At 25.1% G+C, this 21,253-nt stretch overlaps 1 protein-coding gene across 1 annotated transcript; it reads left to right on the top strand.

The window, feature by feature from the left end:
* Positions 1–488: 488 nt before the first annotated feature.
* LOC135929461 (short coiled-coil protein B-like) lies at positions 489–20,589 on the top strand. The gene is made up of 4 exons (XM_065466063.1): positions 489–579; positions 620–685; positions 726–812; positions 20,292–20,589. Exons 1-4 carry the CDS (start codon positions 510–512, stop codon positions 20,444–20,446), a joined length of 378 nt encoding a protein of 125 aa, XP_065322135.1. The 5' UTR covers positions 489–509; the 3' UTR covers positions 20,447–20,589.
* The last annotated feature ends 664 nt before the right edge of the window (positions 20,590–21,253 follow it).

Below are 21,253 nucleotides of genomic sequence, written 5' to 3'. Positions count from 1 at the left end.
TACAACAATGCCTGCTTAGTATATCAATTTAGCTAATCTACTCTCAACGACCCTGATCACCAGCTCATATTACTTGGTGTTTGAGAAACATGCCTCTTAGTTTCCAACATTCAAATAAATTGGGATGCATCTCTGGTTTATCATAATTTTAGCCAAAATCAAGCCTAGTTTGAATCTAGAATATTAAAATCAAATAGATAATTTGCTAATACTACTAATGGAGCGGGCGGTTATATCAAATTTTCTGGGACTCGTTTTTCTAGGATTAGGTAGTATTTTTTTCTGGGGTTTTTTGCCGGGCTATCGTCAGCGGCTAATGGTTATATAAGAAATCTCTGCCTTTTACAAAGTGTATGCTTAGTCCGAATAAAATTTATCTTAAGAGCTATGGGATATTTGCTCAAACTCTTAGTCTATGGAATAAAATATGTGATATATTGTCTTTTATAAATAACATATTTTATCATGCCAATATTTAACAGCAGGCACTCATCACGGATCTGTCAAAAATGATCTGTGGTATTCAAAATTATAATATGGACAACAATCGTGATATACCACTAGTTGATGAAGATGAAGGTATTGTTATTGTAATGAATAAATTTACAATATATTATAGATTTAGAAGAATTGCCACACAATAATGCAGTTATTTTTAAAAACTTAAACACAATGCTTCATAATAGTAAAATAATCAACTTGATAATCAATTTAGATTTTAATAGCCCAGTCATTTGGTAATTCAAATGAAGATCAAGATGAAAAGGCAAAATTGATATCAAGAATTTTAGAATTACAGAATACATTGGAAGGTATTAAAAAATAAAAAATTTTCATCCATTATAAGGCAAAGTCACATAAGGGTGTTTTAGTGTATAATGTTATTATAGCAAGCTTTATACATGCCATTACAAAATTTGGATATTTTAAACAGTTTGCTTTGTTCCAGTTATTTAAATGACCTTGATAAGTTTATTTTTAGAATTAATTTATATTTCTTATCCTATATTAACCTGATATCAATTTTTTAATTGTATTTTTACATAGGTTAATTTTAAAAACATATTTTTCATACTACACAAAAAATCAACATAAGTAAATGTTGAATTAAATTTGAATGAATTGCTAATTTATAATCAAATTGTTAAACTAGTTGTAGAAAAATTATATTCTTTCTACCAGTGAATTAGATTTGGAGAAATTTTTTTAAATATAAATTTATTATTTTATAAGGTAAAGTAAAAAATAAACAATATTTGGAAATTTGGAAAAAGCAAAATGATTGGTTAGGTAAAGGATTCTAAATTCGAGTTTACAACAAAAGTAAAGGTTTTTACAAAAAAATTAGCTAGGCAAGTCTTCCCACATGAGTAATTCCATACCAAATCGATAACTTTTTGGCCTGACCTTTTTAATTTCATTAAAATTTTGTATGCTGAGAGAATATCATTTGAAAGCATCGAATCCAAAATTTTAGCTTCCTAGTACTCACAGTTCCAGAGATATCAATAGTCAAAAGTGCCAAAAATGACCTTTTTCGGATAAGTTAAAAAATAATGATTTTAAAAATATAAGTTATGTCATTTTGTAACTCTATTAAAGGCCTTTTATTAAATATTAAGGACTTTTTTGAAATAATATTGTTGCGGTTTTTATTTACGTTATAAATTTTAAACATAAAAATTCAAGGTGTTTCGCTTTTCAAATTTTTTTGAATTTAATATTTTCTTATTCACTAACCTTATATCTATTCATAAAAAAATTTAAACTTGGGACAGCCATAAGTTTTTTAATTATTGGGATTTTAAAATCAAAAAATAAATATTTTTTCAAAAATAGATGGCGCTCCTTTATAAAATAACATGTTTTGATAATTATTATTTTTTCATTTTTAAACATAATTAATAAGATTTTCCAGCATTATTAACAGGAAAAAATATTATATAGATTGTTTGATAGGCTTACTTACTGTTATTATTATTATTATATTGATAACTTGTAAAAATTAGTTTTTATAATAAATGATTAAATTTCCTAAAAAGATAGTTAAGATTCCAATATCTCATACAAGAAAATATAATAATTAATTGTTGAAAGATAAAAGCAAGTTCTCATGCACCTGCCCTAATATTAATTAATTTTTATTTTACAAATATTTTGATATTAATTATTTTTCTTCTAAAAATTATTTATAATGTATAAATATAAATGCGTAAATCCTTTTAAAGAATCTAAACACTTTAATTATAAACAGAACCTTGCGTAAAGTCATGACGTGGATGACACAATATCCAAACATTGAGGCGGAACACTATTTGTGATAAATGTCATAAAAAATATTGAAAATATAATTTCTGATAGTGAATATGTAAATAACAGCATCAACATCAATAGATAAAATCAATATAACTTTAAATGAAATTGGAATATCTCCTATTAAGAAAAAAAAATTATCCAAAAAAAGGTAGCAAAAATAACAAAAGCTATTACAGATATAATAATTAACAATCCAGAATCAAATACAAAAGATAATAATGATATACTCAATAATATGAAATTACAATATCCTAATTTATCTAAAAATAAAAAATATCAATTGCTGACCATTCATTCTACCTTTTAATTGGAGCGCAAATAAAATAAAAACGACATTCAACACTACATATCATATGGCATATAATTGCAAAATTATTTTAGAAGAAAAGGGGATTCTTTCAACTCCAAATCGAAAGCCTGCAAAATATCTCAATCAAAAAACAGTTGATATTGTTAAAAAAAATTTTTTGCAGTGATGAAGTTAGTAGAGTATTACCAGGAAAAAAAGATTGCATATCTATCATTGAAAAGTGGGAACGAGTGAACGCTCAAAAAAGGTTAGTTCTTAATAATTTGAAAGAATTATTTAATCATTTTAAGGCGAGTAATTCAAACTTAACAATTGGATTTTCGAAATTTGCTAGAAGACCAAAAAATTGTATATAAGCAGAAGCTAGTGGAACACATACTGTATGAGTTTGTAGCATACACCCTCTGGAGACTATTTCTCAATCTTCAGACGAATTTATTTATTTTTTTTCGATAAAATGAATATTCTCATATGCCATTCATTTATTTGTGAACAACAAAGTTCATTTCACAATAACCTTAAAAATAGTTTAGAAAATAATCACTATCTAATTATTTGTGATATTTCAGAAAATTATTCTTTTATTGTCCAAGACGAAGTTCATATTATTGGACAACTTCGCAAGTTACGTTGCATCCATTCTCAATTTATTATAAAATAGGAGATCAAATAAACAATCTAAGTTTTGTGGTAATATCGGAATCCTTAATTCATAATACTGTTTCATTCCATTTATTCCAATCGCATTTGATTCATTTAAAAAAAAAAAAATTTGACACCACCAGAAAAAAATCAATACTTTTCTGATGGTACACCAGCGCAGGCATTTTTTCTCCTACGGCACATGGTAAAAGTGCCTAAAAGGTTAGTTGCCAAGGCAAGTTTACAAAGACCTTATACTGATCAAATAATTTACACCTTTACAATTTTATAAATATGCGGAAGAGCATATAAAAGGTATAAATTTTTCTTATGCCACTATACCCTATTATGAAGAAGAAGAGATAAGGCTAAGTGAGAGATTTAGTAAATCTATCTCAATACCCGGGACACAAAAAATTCGTGCAGTGTTTCCTCAACACTAAACTATATTCTAATTTGCAGACATTTATTGTGGAGAATATAGTATATCCACGTGAGGATCCTTTGAATGAGTATCTGTTATAATCAATGAGATTAGAGGATATGTGTGCACATGAAAACGATTGGTGGTTAAATTTGTACAAGAAGTGAATGTAATTAGAGATGAAGTAAAAATTAATTTTCTTTACCCTAAAGGACCAGTAAATTCTTGTTTATCCAGCTGCACATGATATCCTTTTCATACCAAAAAATAATATTTTAACAATAGTTAGCCCATCAACAGCTACTGGGCGTACATATAATTTATCGCAAAACGAAATTATCATGGCGTCAAAAAAACTAAATTTAATGAAAAACCGAAAATAGGTAATAACTTTCATGAATTTTAATTTATCTATTATAAAAAATTTTTATAAAAAAAAATGATTATAACCGCAACTAAATAATTTCATTTCATGATATTATTTCTGGAAAATCTTATTATTTATGTTAAAAATGAAAAAAAAAGTTTAAAAAAATAATAATTATAACAAAACACGTTATTTTATAAAGGAGCGCCATCTATTTTTGAAAAAAATATTTATTTTTTGATTTTAAAATCCCAATAACTAAAAAGTCCATGGCTGTCCCAAGTTTAAATTTTTTTGGTTAGAGAATAAGAAAATATTAAATTCAAAAAAATTTGGAAAGCGAAACACCTGGAATTTTTATGTTTAAAATTTATAATGTAAATAAAAACCGCAACAATATTATTTCAAAAAAATCCTTAATTACAAAATGACATATAACTTACATTTTTAAAATCATTATTTATTAATGATTAAAAAGGTCATTTTGGGCACTTTTGACCATTGATATCTCAGGAACTATGAGTACTAGGAGGCTAAAATTTTGGATTCGATGCTTTCTAATGATATTCTCTCAGTATGCAAAATTTTATCGAAATTAAAAGGTCGGGCCGAAAAGTTATCGATTTGATATGGAATTACCCTCTAAAACAACAAAAATAAATATTAGGGCATGATTAAAATACACGACCTCTATGAAAGAAGCTTAATTTAAATTATATTAATATAGAATCGTATTTAGCTTCATAAGATGAGTTAGAAAATGTTTTTCTTAATTTTTTTAAAAAATGGCAACATTAAAATTTTAAAAAATTATTTTTTTACATGAATAAAATATTCGCCCCCTATTAAAGAAGCTTAAATTATAAAAAATAAACACAGAATCATATAGATCTTATTAAAATGTATAAATAAATGTTAATAATTTTAAATTTTTTTTAACTTAGTGGGCTTTTAAAAAAACACTTACTAAACTACACGCCCCCAATCAAGATACATTATTTTTAAAAAAATGAATACAGAATCATGTTTAACTTTTCAAGGAGATTCAGAAAATGGTAGTATATAGTGTTGCGTAATCGGCTAAAAACTACGCCTAAGCCTAATAAGGCTAAGCCTAAAAATCGGCTAAAACTAAAAATCGGCTAAGCCTAATGAGGTTAAGCCTAAAAATCGGCTAAGCCTAATTAGGTAAGCCTAAAAATCGGCTAAAACTAAAAATCGGCTAAGCCTAATTAGGTTAAGCCTAAAAATCGGCTAAGCCTATATATATCTGCTAAAATTAAATTAGTCAAAATTCTGCATCGATGCTTAGTATTAATTATTATTTATTTATTTTAGTAAAATAATTTATTTTATTTATATTTAATGTAAATATTTTATTATTATCAACAAATAAACATGATATGATTTAATATTTTTTATTTATATTATTATATTTTGAAATGAAAATAAATTTATTTATTTGATGTTATTTTAATAAAAAAATAATATGCTGCTATATTGTAAAATTGTAATATTCTTTTTAATATAATTTATTAGTGATTTTTACAATCTTCTTTATAAATACATCTTTTATATATTGTAAATTTTATTAGATAAATAAACAATCTTTTAGGTGAAATCTTTTATAATTTTTTTATCATTTAAAATTATCTATTTTTTATTAAATGAGGTGGATTTTATGAAACTTTTTTGATGATTTTATATGATCTTTTTAAGGATAATATTTTAATGTGACAATTGTCATAATCGTTATTTTATAAGTTTTTTGAATTTTTTTGAAGAAAATAGGTTAAAATAAGTATTAATAACATGTGTAAATATAAATTTAGTGAAGATGTACCAAAGAAAAGTGACAATTGTCATAATCGCTATTTTTAAAGTTTTTTGATTTTTTTTGATGACAATATGTTAAAATAAGTATTAATAACATGTTTAAATAAAAATTTAGTGAAGATGTACCATAGAAAATTGACAATTGTCATAATAGTTATTTTTAAAGTTTTTTGAATTTTTTTGAAGAAAATATGTTAAAATAAGTATTAAAAACATGTTTAAATAAAAATTTAGTGAAGATGTACCATAGAAAAGTGACAATTGTCATAATCGTTATTTTATATTTTTTGAATTTTTTTGAAGAAAATATGTTAAAATAAGTATTAAAAACATGTTTAAATAAAAATTTAGTGAAGATGTACCATAGAAAAGTGACAATTGTCATAATCGTTATTTTATACATTTTTTGAATTTTTTTGAAGAAAATAGGTTAAAATAAGTAGTAAAAACATGTTTAAATAAAAATTTAGTGAAGATGTACCATAGAAAAGTGACAATTATCATAATCGTTATTTTATAAGTTTTTGGAATTTTTTTGAAGAAAATTTGTTAAAATAAGTATTAATAACATGTGTAAATATAAATTTAGTGAAGATGTACCATAGAAAAGTGACAATTGTCAATCGTTATTTTATAAGTTTTTTGAATTTTTTTGAAGAAAATATGTTAAAATAAGTATTGATAACATGTTTAAATAAAATTTAGTGAAGATGTACCATAGAAAATTGACATTGTCATAATGGTTATTTTTAAAGTTTTTTGAATTTTTTGACGAAAATATGTTAAAATAAGTATTAATAACATGTGTAAATATAAATTTAGTGAAGACAATGAAAAGTGACAATTGTCATAATCGTTATTTTTAAAGTTTTTTGAATTTTTTTGACGAAAATATGTTAAAATAAGTATTAATAACATGTGTAAATATAAATTTAGTGAAGATGTACTCTAGATAAGCGACAATTGTCATAATCTTTAATTTTTTGATTTTTTGTTGACGAAATAATAACATGTTTAAATAAAAATTTAGTGAAGATGTACTATAGAAAAGTGACAATTGTCATAATCGTTATTTTTAAAATTTTTTTGATGTAAATGGGTAAAAATATAGATTGTAAAATTAAAATTGCCTGAGTATATGCCATAGAAACACATATGGTAATAATAGATTCTTCCCCAAAAACAGGAGCAAATTGGCATTTTATTACATTTGTTCATCGGGTAAGAAATTAATATGCAAAATTTATATCATAATATCTAATCCTAAGTTAGAAATTATTATTTTTTTTACCAATTTTCATCAGACAATCTTGTTTTAAAATTTGGGTAAACTTTTTTTTCTATTTTAAAATCAATATCGATGCAAGTTAACTATTTTCGTCAAAAAAAATCAAAAAACTTTAAAAATAACGATTATGACAATTGTCGCTTATCTAGAGTACATCTTCACTAAATTTTTATTTAAACATGTTATCAATACTTATTTTAAAATATCTTTGTCAATAAAATTAAAAAAACTTTAAAAATAGCGATTATGAAAATTGTCACTTTTCATTGGTACATCTTCACTAAATTTATATTTACACATGTTATTAATACTTATTTTAACATATTTTCGTCAAAAAAATTCTAAAAACTTTAAAAATAACGATTATGACAATTGTCACTTTTCTATGGTACATCTTCACTAAATTTATATTTACACATGTTATTAATACTTATTTTAAAGAATTTTCGTCAAAAAAATTCAAAAAACTTTAAAATTAACCATTATGACAATTGTCACTTTTCATTGGTACATCTTCACTAAATTTATATTTACACATGTTATTAATTCTTATTTTAACATATTTTCGTCAAAAAAATTCGAAAAACTTTAAAAATAACGATTATGACAATTGTCACTTTTCTATGGTACATCTTCACTAAATTTATATTTACACATGTTATTAATACTTATTTTAACAAATTTTCGTCAAAAAAAATCAAAAAACTTTAAAATTAACCATTATGACAATTGTCACTTTTCATTGGTACATCTTCACTAAATTTATATTTACACATGTTATTAATTCTTATTTTAACATATTTTTGTCAAAAAAATTCGAAAAACTTTAAAAATAACGATTATGACAATTGTCACTTTTCTATGGTACATCTTCACTAAATTTATATTTACACATGTTATTAATACTTATTTTAACAAATTTTCGTCAAAAAAATTCAAAAAACTTTAAAATTAACTATTATGACAATTGTCACTTTTCATTGGTACATCTTCACTAAATTTATATTTACACATGTTATTAATTCTTATTTTAACATATTTTCGTCAAAAAACTTTAAAATTAACCATTATGACAATTGTCACTTTTCATTGGTACATCTTCACTAAATTTGTATTTACACATGTTATTAATACTTATTTTAACATACTTTCTTCAAAAAAATTCCAAAAACTTATAAAAGAACGATTATGACAATTGTCACATTAAAATATTATCCTTAAAAAGATCATATAAAATAACATCAAAAAAGCAGGGATTCGAACCGAACCCGAACCCGGAGAAGTGAACCCGGGTTTTTAGAAAAAAACTCTGAACCCGAACCGAACCTGAACCCCATTTATAAAATTTTCAAAACCCCGAACCGAACCCAAGAATTTTATTTGAACCCGGGTTCAATCGGGTTCAGTGTATTATTTAAAATCATATATTAATATATGTAAATACAAATATTATATTTTCAAATTTCCAATTAAATGAAGTCTTAATAAATTTTAAACAACTTAATTCATTTATGCCATTTTTAAATTTATACTCGATTCCTATTGGAGTGTTAAAAAATTTTAAACAATTGAATTAATTTACGCCATTTATTTTTAAATTTTTATCTTATTATTCTTAAAGATTATTAATTAGAAGAAAATGGTTAACAAATCAAAGTAAAAATTATTATATTGTTAATTTAAAAAATTCTAAACATCTAACCTAAAAATTGTTAAATGTAGGGCAGTTTTTGTGAACTTATTAAAATGATTTTAAAATTTATATATGCTAATCATTTATTTTTGGTTCAGTTTAATTTTTACAAGATATTAATGAAGTGCATATTATAAATGAAATTAAATTTATAAATATCTCTTTTTTAATTCTGAAATCATTGCTATTTAAAAAAATTGTTCTCTTTTTATAGATTTAAGATTAAAGATAAAGTCATATTTGATAAGCATTTTACCTTTAATACAATAGAAAAAAAATCAATATGTTCATATTGCAAAGTAAAAATGTCTGGTAATCACTTGTCAAATTTAGAAAGACACCTGGAAAGAAATCACAACAATGAATATTTTCATTATTTAAATGAAAAAACCAAATATCAGGAATTGTTATTGACAAAAAAACCTAAAATTAATATAGAAACCTTTTTTCCAAAAAAGCATATAAGTATAAATATATCATCTAATGATTTGATGAGTTCTATACTAGAACTTGTTACTGTAAATGGCCGGCCTTTATCAATTATTGAAAATTCGGGATTTCAAAGAATTATAAATCCACTCCTATCTGGGCTCAATTTAGTTATAAACAAAGAAAATTTATCCAGAACTATTAATAAAACAGCCCAATCAATTAGAGACAAAATATCGAGAGAGGTAGAAGGAAAATTAATAAGTTTAAAAGTTGATGCAGTTCAACGACTAGATAGGTCAATTCTTGGTGTAAATATTCAATTTATATCAAAGTCCATTATAAATTTGAGGACTCTTGGAATTGTAGAGCTGAAAGAGAGATGTACAGGAGAATATATTAAAAACTTTACTAAAATTTAAAATTAATATTCAACAAATATACACAATTACTTCTGATAATGGTTGTAATTTTTTAAGAGCTATAAAGCTCCTGCAACCTGAAACTGATTATGATATAAGGAGTGAATCAGCAGATGAGGAAAATATGGATGTAAATGTATATAAATATGATATTGATGATATACAAAATACTTTTTTATCAACTATTATATCCTATCCGATTTATTGTGTACGGTGTGCAGCTCACACACTTCAGCTGGCACTTCAAGATGCTATAAAATTATCACCTATTGTGGAAACCATTGCAAAGGCTAGGAGCCTAAATGTAAAATTAAGACATCCCACTTAGCAAAAGTTATTAAAAAATATGAAACTCCCTAAGCCTGTGTTAGATTGCCACAGATGGCAGTCAACCCATGATATGTTAGAAAGGCTGATTTTACTAAAACCCAATGTAGAAGATTTTTTTACAGAGCAATCTGGTTATTTATTGACTGAAGATTGGAAAGAGATAATAACGATTGTTGAAATTTTAAAACCGCTAAAAATCGCAACCAAACAATTCCAATCTGAACAGTTAACACTGACAGATTTTTATGCAGCATGGTTAAGATGCTGCATCGAACTGGAAAAAAATCCAAACCATTTTGCTCAATTACTATATTCTTGTCTTAAGAACAGAGAAGAAAGGTTTATAAAGAACGAAATTCTCTTAGCTGCCATATACCTGGACCCAAGATACAAGGTTAATTAAAAGCTTAGTAAATTAATTATTTTAGATTTATATTAAAATTGTTATTTTATGAAATATTTAAATATAAACAATATAAATCCTTAAATATTACAGGTATTACTTAGTGATGATGATAAGATTTGTGCGAAAAAACATCTTGTCAATTTATGGAGACGAATTAAAAGCTTAACAACGCCGATTTTATCTGATGATATTAGTTCCGATGAAGTTATTGAACAAGAAGATGATTTAGAGAAATTGATACAACTTAAAGAAAGGCAGGAGAAAATACTTAAAAGAGGGCCAACGATTGCTGAGAAAAGTATTGGAACAATAATTACTGGATTTAGCGATTATAAAAGATTAGATAGGAAGGAAAATATTTTGCATTTTTGGGAGTCTGCTAAGCTGGAACACCCTGAATTATATATTTTATCTAAAATCTTATTTGCTGTTCCTGCAACCCAAGTTAATTTTTCATATTTTCACATTAAATACATTTAACATAGGTTAGCGTTGAAAGATCTTTTTCACATTTGAAATTCATTCTTTCACCACATAGATCGAGGATGAGTGAACAACTCTTGGAAGATATTATGCTAATACGTCTAAATAAAATTTTTAAAATTGATACATGACTATATGCTTTGTATTTTTAACTATATTTGCATATAAATAAAATAAAAAATTTATTTTTTATATCAAATTTATGTCTAGTTTTTTATTATGATTTAAATATAGAATTTTTTTTATCAACTCAAAAATTCTTAAACCCGAACCGAACCCGAACCAAACCTGGGTTCAAAAATATTTCCCTGAACCGAACCCGAACCGAACCCACCTTTTTTTTTATACCCCGAACCGAACCCGGGCAAAAATTTTGTCGGGTTCGCATCCCTGCAAAAAAGTTTCATAAAATCCACCTCATTTAATAATAAATAGATAATTTTAAAAAAATGATAAAAGATTTCACCTAAAAGATTGTTTATTTATCAAATAAAATTTACAATATAATTTTTCAATAAAAGATGTATTTACAAAGAAGATTGTGAAAATCACTAATAAATTATATTTAAAGAATATTACATTTTTACAATATAGCAGCATATTATTTTTTTTTATTAAAAAAACATCAAATAAATAAATTTATTTTCATTTCAAAATATAATAATATAAATAAAAAATATTAAATCCTATCATGTTTATTTGTTGATAATAATAAAATATTTACATTAAATATAAATAAAATAAATTATTTTACTAAAATAAATAAATAATAATTAATGCTAAGCATCGATGCAGAATTTTGAATAATTTATTTTAGCCAATTTTTAGGCTTAGCCCATTTTTAGGCTTAGCCAATTTTTAGGCTTAGCCGATTTTTAGGCTTAGCCAATTTTTAGGCTTAGCCAATTTTTAGGCTTAGCCGATTTTTAGGCTTAGCCGATTTTTAGGCTTAGCCGATTTTTAGGCTTAGCCTAATTAGGTTTAGCCGATTTTTAGGCTTAGCCTAATTAGGTTTAGCCGATTTTTAGGCTTAGCCGATTTTTAGGCTTAGCTTCTAATTAGGCTTAGCCGATTTTTCCACCTAAAATCTCGGCTAAGCCGTTTTTAGTCGGCTAAAATTAGCCGATTACGCAACACTAGTAGTATATTCATTTTTTTAAAAAAAATTTTATTTTCGAAAAAATTTTTTTTTGATTAAGCTACGCGCCTCTGGTGAATATACATTATTTTTAAAAAAATGAAAGCATAATCATATTAAGCTCATTAAAAGGAGTTAGAAAATTTTAATATTGAGTTTATAACTTAGTTTTTTTTTTTAAATTTATTTTATTTATTATTTATTTCACATAACACCTAATTAAAAATATTATAATTTATAAATTATAATTATATAATTAAAAATAAAATTCTATAATTAAGTCTCCAAAAAGGAACCATAATTGTGTCTAAAAATTTCTATTTGAATTTTTTGTCGAATAAAAAGGAATTCTCTTGGTTCATTTGTGAAAAGTCGTATTTTATTAGCAAGATTTTTTAAAAACAAAAATGTTGAAGGCGAAAAATGCCCGTTAGTAGAAGTCACAACTGGAGTGAATAAAAAGTTTTTAAAATTTTTGTATTTGTTTATCTTTTTAATTTCAGCCTGTGTTATTAAATTGAAATTTATGTTTGAAGGGAATGATGAAACACACGTGTAGTCCCATATGAGTGATTTGCCGAGGGCCCAAGGTATGGTTGTCATACCATCAGGTCTTAAACCATCTACTTGAGATAAATTTGATGGTTCGAGATTGTTAGGAATGTGTGCAGCTGTTAAGCTTCTATTTATTATATGGTTTACAGCTGAGTGGCGTTGATGTCGCCCTTGACTAAAAATGCAATTTAAGCCATGTCTACCCTTTGAATCGTGAGATTTTTGAAAAATTTTTTTGACTAAACTACGTGCCTCTGCACCATCAGTAAATATACATTATTTTAAAAAAATGAATACAGAATTATGTTTAGCATTTTAAGGAGATTCCGAAAATGGTAATATTCAATTTTTTTTATAAAAGTTAAAAATATTGAAATTTTTTGGTATACGCTATTTATACAGAATTTTGCTTAGCTTATCAATCTAGTCATTGAAATTGATTTTTTCCAATCATGCTATAAATCGATCCGACCTAGTTATTTAAGTTTTTAAAAATGGGGTTCACCAACTTAATGGTTTTTTGTTAAATCTTAACAATTTTTTCCCCAATTTTATCAAAGAAAACTCATTAAAAAATTATCAAAATATTAAAAAATAGACCTCCTTAGTTAATAACTTTAAACCTGGTTTGTCAATCCTATAGTTTTGAGTTCGAATCCAGTAACTACTGTTTTTTTATTCTTAATATAATTTTCTGGTTCCATCTAAGCGGGGTGATATATGATAGCTTGGATGAGAGCGCGTGATCCCAGTAATAAAATATATTTCATAAATGTAAGTAATTTAGAAAAAAATATATCTATTTAGGACAAAATTGCAATATTGTTAACTATTATTTATATTCTAATAAACATTTTAATATAAATAAATTATTTTTAACAAAGATACACTAATAAGCAAATTTTAAAATAGATACAATATAAAATAGGTTCCTGCTGCTATATTCCGATTTTAGGATTAAGTTCTAAACTTTGTTTTTAAATAAGCAATGTTAAAATTTAATAAATGATGTAATTAGGGATGTACCGATATTTTTATCGGATCGGGCCTATATTTCACTTATTTAAAAATATCGGTTATCGGCCAATATTATAAAATTTTCCAATCCGATATAAAATGGCGTCTTAACAAAAATAAAATTTTTTAAAAAAGTTATATCTAAAATCATTTATTTTTATAGAAATCCATTTTTATGTATATTTTTTAATAATAATAATTAAACATTCTGCCATATTGTTATTTTTTTTGCGCATTCTGTTTATAAAAGTGTGCGATAATCTTTTTAAAATCATTTTTCAGTGAAGCTGGTGATATTGACAGTTATCGCCGCAGGCTGACCTCTGATAAATCGGAAATTTTGGTATTTCTAAAAAGAAATCTATATATTAATTTAAATATTTAATTCATTCATAATATATTTGTTTATTACTTATTATGTAAATAGATTAATGTTATTACTTATTATATAAATAAGTGATTTATCAATAAAAATATTTTATATACTTTTAGAATTGCAATTGAATTGAATATAAACTATAACTGATGATTATAATATATTTAAATGACATATATGTTATGGTATAGTTAAATTATAGATGTTTTACTAATAAAAAGTATACTAAAAATTAAAACCATTGGTATCTTTACAGAATATAAAATGATATGATATCGGATCGGTAATCGGCCAATATCAATTTAATATAGGGAATATCGGATCGGCCTCCAAAAAGTGGTATACACCCCTATTAAATATTATTTCAATATTATATTTATTTCAAATTTCATATATATTTATTTTTTACTTATTATGTATATAGATTAATGTATGCTTATTATATAAAAGTGATTTAACAATAAAAATATTTTATATACTTTTAGAATTTTGAATTGAATATAAACTATAACTGATCATTATAATATATTAAAATGACATAAGTTATGGTATAGTTAAATTATAGATGTTATACTAATAAAAATTATATTAAAAATTAAAACCATTGGTATCTTTATAGAATACAAAATTAGATATGATATCGGATCTGTAATCGGCCGATATCAATTTAATATCAGGAATATAGAATCGGATAGACCTCCAAAAAGTGTCATCGGTATACCCCTAGTTTGGTATATGGTTGTTATGTAAACTATAAAATATTTGAAGTTTTTCTGATAGAAATTTTAAGGATAATATGTGATAAATAAAAAATGATATTCATGTTTTTTGGGAACTTGTAGTCCCACCTCCGTTTTTATAAAATAATGTTTTATTTTATATTTGATATTGATATGTTAATTTTAATATAATTTTATTTGATAGTAGTAATAAAAGGAATATTTGATGTATTTAAAAAAAAATTTTTAATCGTTGTCCAATGGATGATATGACTAAGGTTTCGTCTTACAAATGATTGATAAGTATTATGTTTGATGACGATATCTCTAATATTTTAACTTTTTAAATATTTGATAATAATATTATTAAAAACTTATAAATAACTATTTATATTATATTACAAAAAAAATAATAGGAAATTTTGCATTAAATAAAGAAACTTTCTCTGTGCGATGGTTCTAGCCATAAAAAGGTGGAAATTATTCATTTACGCATTTTTATGTTTCCGCCTTTAGCCATGTGGAGGCAAGTATTTTTAAGAGCTTTTAGGTCTTAGTTTAAAAAAACATGGATATATAACGGGTTTAAAATTTTAAACCTGAAATATAATCATCATATAATTATTAAAAAATATAATAATTAAACAAAAAATAATTAATAAACAAGATATTTATTCGTCAAAGTCTAAATCGTCATCATCGGTATGATCCTCATTAGACCTGACGTTTAAATCTAACATATTTACCACAGACGCCAAGTCAACACAGGGCTCCTGGTTACTTGGGGTCGGTGGTGGCGCCGATACGGGGATGGGTACCGCGGGAATGAGCACTACAGGCTAAATATTACGTAGTGATTGCCACCGCACCTGAAGCATCCAGATGCATCCCCTGGGCTTCCCGAGGAAGATCCTCTTCATCCATACCAATAGTTTGTACCATAGCCCCGCCTAGGGCTACGCGACCTGCGAGGCCGTCTGTCTCTAGCAGGTCTCGCTATATTGAGAATTTGCCCATATAGCCTGGAGGCCTCGAGTCTGGTTTCCTCCAGCCAGTTATCGGACTCCACCATGAATATAAATTCTGTGTATTTGTTGATCCAAAACAATTAGATTAAATTGAAAAATTTCCTACGCGAAAAATCGAAGTCATCTAAAAATAATAAAATAAAGGGAAGAGATACAAATTTACTAAATACTAAGTGTTTTAAAATTAATATCTATATGCTTTACTTTAATTTTTTTATATCGCGTTGGTTTTTTTTTTCTTCTATTTTTTATTGGTTATTTTATCTATTAAAATATGTAAATCGGACGTCTTTCTATCCACTAGAGATTTTATACTATTAAAAGATTCACAATCATTGTTCTACCATAAATTAAAAATTATTTTTTTATGTAATGGCCTATAAATATAAGCAAATAAATTATGTTTTAACTTTTTATTTAAATAATTAAGAAAAGAATTATATCCTTTTTCGATGCAATATGACTTTAATTGCAACATTTTATTATTATACATCTCATCATTCAGCGAAAATACAATTACTTCTTTGCCAAAGATATTACGCCGATATTTTACATCGACTTCCTCTTTGTCTCTCAAATATCTGATATTTCTTCTTACACGTGCACATAACATAATAAATGATTTGATTCTTAAAATTTATTTAAATAAAAAATTAGAACATAATTTATTTGCTTATATTTATAGGCCATTACATAAAAAAATAATTTATAATATATAGTCGAACAACGATTGTGAATTTTTTAATAGTATGTTAAAATCTCTAGTGGATAGAAAGTCGTCCGCTTTACATATTTTAATAGATAAAATAATCAACAAAAATAGGGTTCAAGAAGAAGAACTTGAACGGGCAGTAATTGGATTGGGCCAATTTTTGTTGTTGATAGTTATAAGATAATTATTTTGGGCAAAAATTGGGATAAATTAAGTGTTAAAGAACGTCGTCATCGTCTAATTTCAATGATGAAAGGGCAGATTTTAATTGAAGATGTTATAATTTCGACATGTGGTCAATTGAAATTGGTTAAACCTAAAGGGTCTAGAAAACCAACGCAATATAAATTAAAGTAAAGCATATAGATATTAATTTTAAAACACTAAGTATTTAGTAAATTTGTATCTCTTCCCTTTATTTTATTATTTTTAGATGACTTCGACTTTTGGTGTAGGATATTTCTTAGTGAAAATACAAATCAGGATAATTGACGGCTGGTGGAGTCTGATAACTGACTGGAGGATGTCAGACTCGAGGCCTCCAGGCTATATGGGCAAATGCTCATAGCGAGACTTTTTAGAGACAGACGGTCTCGAAGGTCGCGTAGCTCTAGACGGGGCTATGATACCAACAATTGGTTGGAGGAAGAGGATCTTCCTTAAGAGCCCCAAGGGACGCATCAGGATGTTTTAGATGCTGTGGCAATCATGTTAGATTTTGCCGAGAGCGTGAAGTGCGCCGTCCTAGCGATCCCTATCGGCGCCACCACCGACCCCAAGTAACCAGAAGCCCTGTGTTAACGGGATCGGTGGTAAATATGTTAGATTTAAACGCAGGTCTAATGAAGATCATACCGCTGATGACGGTTTAGACTTTGACGAATAAATATTTTGTTTAATTAATAAAAAAATTTTAATAATTATATAATGGTTATATTTCAGGTTTAAAATTTTAAACCCGTTTTATATCCATGTTTTTTTTAAACTAAGACCTAAAATCTCTTAAAAATGGTTGCCTCCACGTGGCTAAGGGCGGAAACATAAAAATGTGTAAATGAATATTTTCCACCTTTATATGGCTAGAACCATGACACAGAGAAAGTTTCTTTATTTAATACAGTTTCCAATTATTTTTTAGTAATATAATATAAATAGTTATTTTATAAGTTTTAATAATATTATTATCAAATATTTAAAAAGTTAAAATATTAATAAAGTAAAAAATTATTCAGGTAAACAGATATCGTCATCAAACTTATTACTTATTAATCATTTGCAAGACTACAATCTTGAATAACAACTCTATTTAACTAGTCTAGAAAAAGAGTACTAGTGGAAACTGGGGTTAGGTAAACCCCAGGACTAGGCAAACCATTTAATTTCATTTTAAAATTAAATACACCAGAAGGTTAAAATTTTATCCTAATATAGTTTTTATATGTTTACATCTAGACAAAAAATCTTTTGAAATATTTAATTATTAAAAATTTTGATGAAATTTCAAAAAAATTTTACATGACAGAATTTTAATTTTTATTAAAATATAAAATCATTTATATGTAAATTAAATTTTATAGCAAAGTTTAAACACTCTTTTATAATTTGGAAGTTTTATGAGTATTTATTATATCTAGATTATTTTAATCGTAATTTCTCAATTTAGAACTATCGGGGCTTGCTAAACCATACGCGTCACTTATGGCAGTTAATAATGAAAAAAATTTAAAATCTTGAAAAGGCAATTACATGGCTGTTTTATGATTGGTATTTAGGATTTATGCTAAGAAATCATAATCTCTCCTTAAGATTCTTATTTTTTTTATGTCCAAAATGTTTATTATATTAACCAAAATTTTTCAATTTTTATATATAAATAGTTTCAATTTGTTAGTATTATGATATTTTGAATAATAAAATCATTCTATATGTATCATTATTAATAAATAAAAATGCATTCCAATTTATTACGGCCTAAAAAATTAATGGTTTTGGAAGCCCCATGAGGTTTCCAATCATATATTTTTTTATATATCTAAAAATAAATCAACAGCTATAACCAATTTTATAAAAATCTTTCGACTAACCCCAATCTCCTTTATTCATTATTTTTGCCTTATAATTTAGAGATAAAAGATGACTTAGATTTTTGGAAGATAAGAGCATTGGATCTTCCTAAACTTTCAATATTAGCTAGAAAGATTCTGTGCGTTCCCTACGAGCACACCCAGCGAGCGTGTATTTTCCATACCTGGGCTCACTCTGAGAAAAGATCATTATGTCCTATAAATCTAAATAAAATAATCTTTTTTATACATGATAATTATAATTTAATAAAATCATTCAATTATAGTTATAAACATAATAAAGCATAAATTTTATTTTAAGTGTTTCCAATGAATTTAAAAAATTTTAGTTAGAAAAATATTTGATGCCGCCGCGCCATCGCCGCCAGCCTATCGTTTTAAAAAAAGAAACCCGCCGCCTACAATGCTGTCGGTGCAAATGTCTAAATATAATATATTAAAATAAATGATTATAAATAATTATTGGATTTCAGTAATAAAATATTTTTAAAATTTTGTTTACTAAGGCATCCTCGTTTATCTTTAAAGGCATTTTTCACTAAAAGGTCTTTCTGCCAGGGCGTTTAAAGGGATTGTGGTGTTATATTTTATGAATATTCTTTAAAAATACTAAAATCTCGACATTTATTTTTGAAAAAATTATTTAAAATTTGTTGAGTATCAAAACTTAAATCATTATTAACAATTATATTTGCTGCTGCTGAAAAAAATTGGTTATTAAATAATTTGTTTTTTTCACAGGTTATTTGTTTGCAATAGGTTGACCGATAAATCATCAACTAATATTTGTTTTAATTAGTTTTTTTACAGTGTTTGATGTCTTCTCTTTAAATTACAATTGTAAACGTTTATTTAGAATCTATATCCTTAAATGTTTTACAGTGTTGCAAGTTGAGGTAATGCTAACTGAAATTTTCGTATTTTTTGGTAGACATGACAAACATTTTGTTTTCTTTATTTTGAAATAGTATAAAATATGCTCTATAAATTGGCCATGGAAAAACAATATATAAACTTGTTGATGCTTCATTGATTATTACTTCTTTCTCTTCATCACTATTAATATTAATCTGAAATAAATTTTTAAAATTAGTAAAACAAAATAAAATTAACCAATTCCATTGAAAATAAAAATGACAGATTCCTTGAGATGCATTGTAATATCAAAATTTATCTGGTTTATTTATGCTCATATGAAATAAAATAAATTTTGCATTCAAGTATTTTTATTTATAAATTTGAAAAACTGATGTTTCTGTAATTTTATTAAATTTCATAAGTCTTTATTTTTCTGGACTACAAACCCTGAACCGGGTTACGAGATATATAACTAACCCATAATCCTTTGTTTAGGAAGGTTCACAAACTAAATTTTTTTTAGAATATTAAATAATTACTCACAACATTAAGATTAGAGTTATACCATTTACAATTATGTCAAATTGATGAAATATAAAATTATTGATTTAAATCAAATTAATTTTTATTGGCCCACCCTAATATATTGTTTTCTATTTCTAAACTTTATGATTTAATCAAAATTTTTGAGCTTTATTTTTTGAAAACTAGGGGAAGGAAGTATTATCAAGTTCGAGACATTTTTTTTATTATGTTCACAATTTATAAATTTAGAATAATTGTACAATTTTTTTTAAAGTAGATACAAATTAATATATTAATCATGCCTATATTCCATATTTTTTAAATATTATTTAGATATATCACTGAGGGTGGATGCAGTTAAAGAAGAAAATCTTAGATTAAAGTCGGAAAACCAAGTATTAGGACAATATATTGAGAATTTAATGGCGGCAAGCAGTGTTTTTCAATCTACTTTTCAGAATGATAAAAAGGCTATTATTCATAATTAAAAAATAATACTTTTATCATGTAATATTAAATATACTTTATATTCTGAATTATGAAACGCCTTAATTTTTATTAGTGTATTGTATTAGAAATCGTCAATGTCTTCCCATAATAAATATGCATTTATTAAGTTTGTAAATTTTTTAAATTTCCCGAAAATAAAATAGGGACAAAAATTTGGATAAAATGGCGCAATCCTTGTATTATTTTTTTAAATTAATTTAGGTATTTAATAAACATAAATACTTTAAAAAAATAAGATAATGAGTGACATCAAAGTAGCCTTTTATATTTTTTTTATCAAAATTAAAACTAAAAAATGTGATTCGAATTTTAAATAACAAGTTAGTTTAGCATATTTGAACAAATTTTCACAAAATATTGGTAATTTATATTTTTAGTTTATTTTTTTCATTACTACATAGCCCAAACTATATTATATTTTAAGTAAATATTGCTAATTACCGTCTCAGAAACAACTTCAAATCTTTATCTATAAAAAATTCTTTTTTTTTTCTACGAATTCCTATATAAAATTCTTTTTTTCTACGAATTTTAATTCTTAATATTTTTCAACTTTCTAAGTTAATTCTAAAAGGATGAGAAAATAGTAAATATGAAGTGAATTGGCAAGGCAAAGAAAACATTCAATTTTGAAAATTATTTACCAGAATTATGTGGATATTAGATAACTAACAAATTCAATTAAATTCGAGCCCTTTTTAATTCAACAAAATATATTATAAATATTCTAAAGCCAGTTAAAAATGAAAAGACATTTATTCATAACCAATAGATTAGTTAGAAAT

The sequence above is a fragment of the Gordionus sp. m RMFG-2023 genome, chromosome 5 (genome assembly GCF_954871325.1).
Source record: "Gordionus sp. m RMFG-2023 chromosome 5, tfGorSpeb1-WG-v2, whole genome shotgun sequence".
Taxonomy (NCBI): domain Eukaryota; kingdom Metazoa; phylum Nematomorpha; class Gordioida; order Chordodea; family Parachordodidae; genus Gordionus; species Gordionus sp. m RMFG-2023.
Note: the sequence above shows the minus strand (reverse complement) of the source record. Positions and strands in the feature narration are given on the sequence as shown.

Bases quoted from the DNA above. Each gene is read 5' to 3' on its own strand.
- LOC135929461 (XM_065466063.1), top strand. From the start codon at position 510: ATGATCTGTGGTATTCAAAATTATAATATGGACAACAATCGTGATATA. The intron at 580-619 runs GTATTGTTATTG...AATATATTATAG, and splicing joins ACTAGTTGATGAAGATGAAG to ATTTAGAAGAATTGCCACAC. The intron at 686-725 runs GTAAAATAATCA...AGATTTTAATAG, and splicing joins AAACACAATGCTTCATAATA to CCCAGTCATTTGGTAATTCA.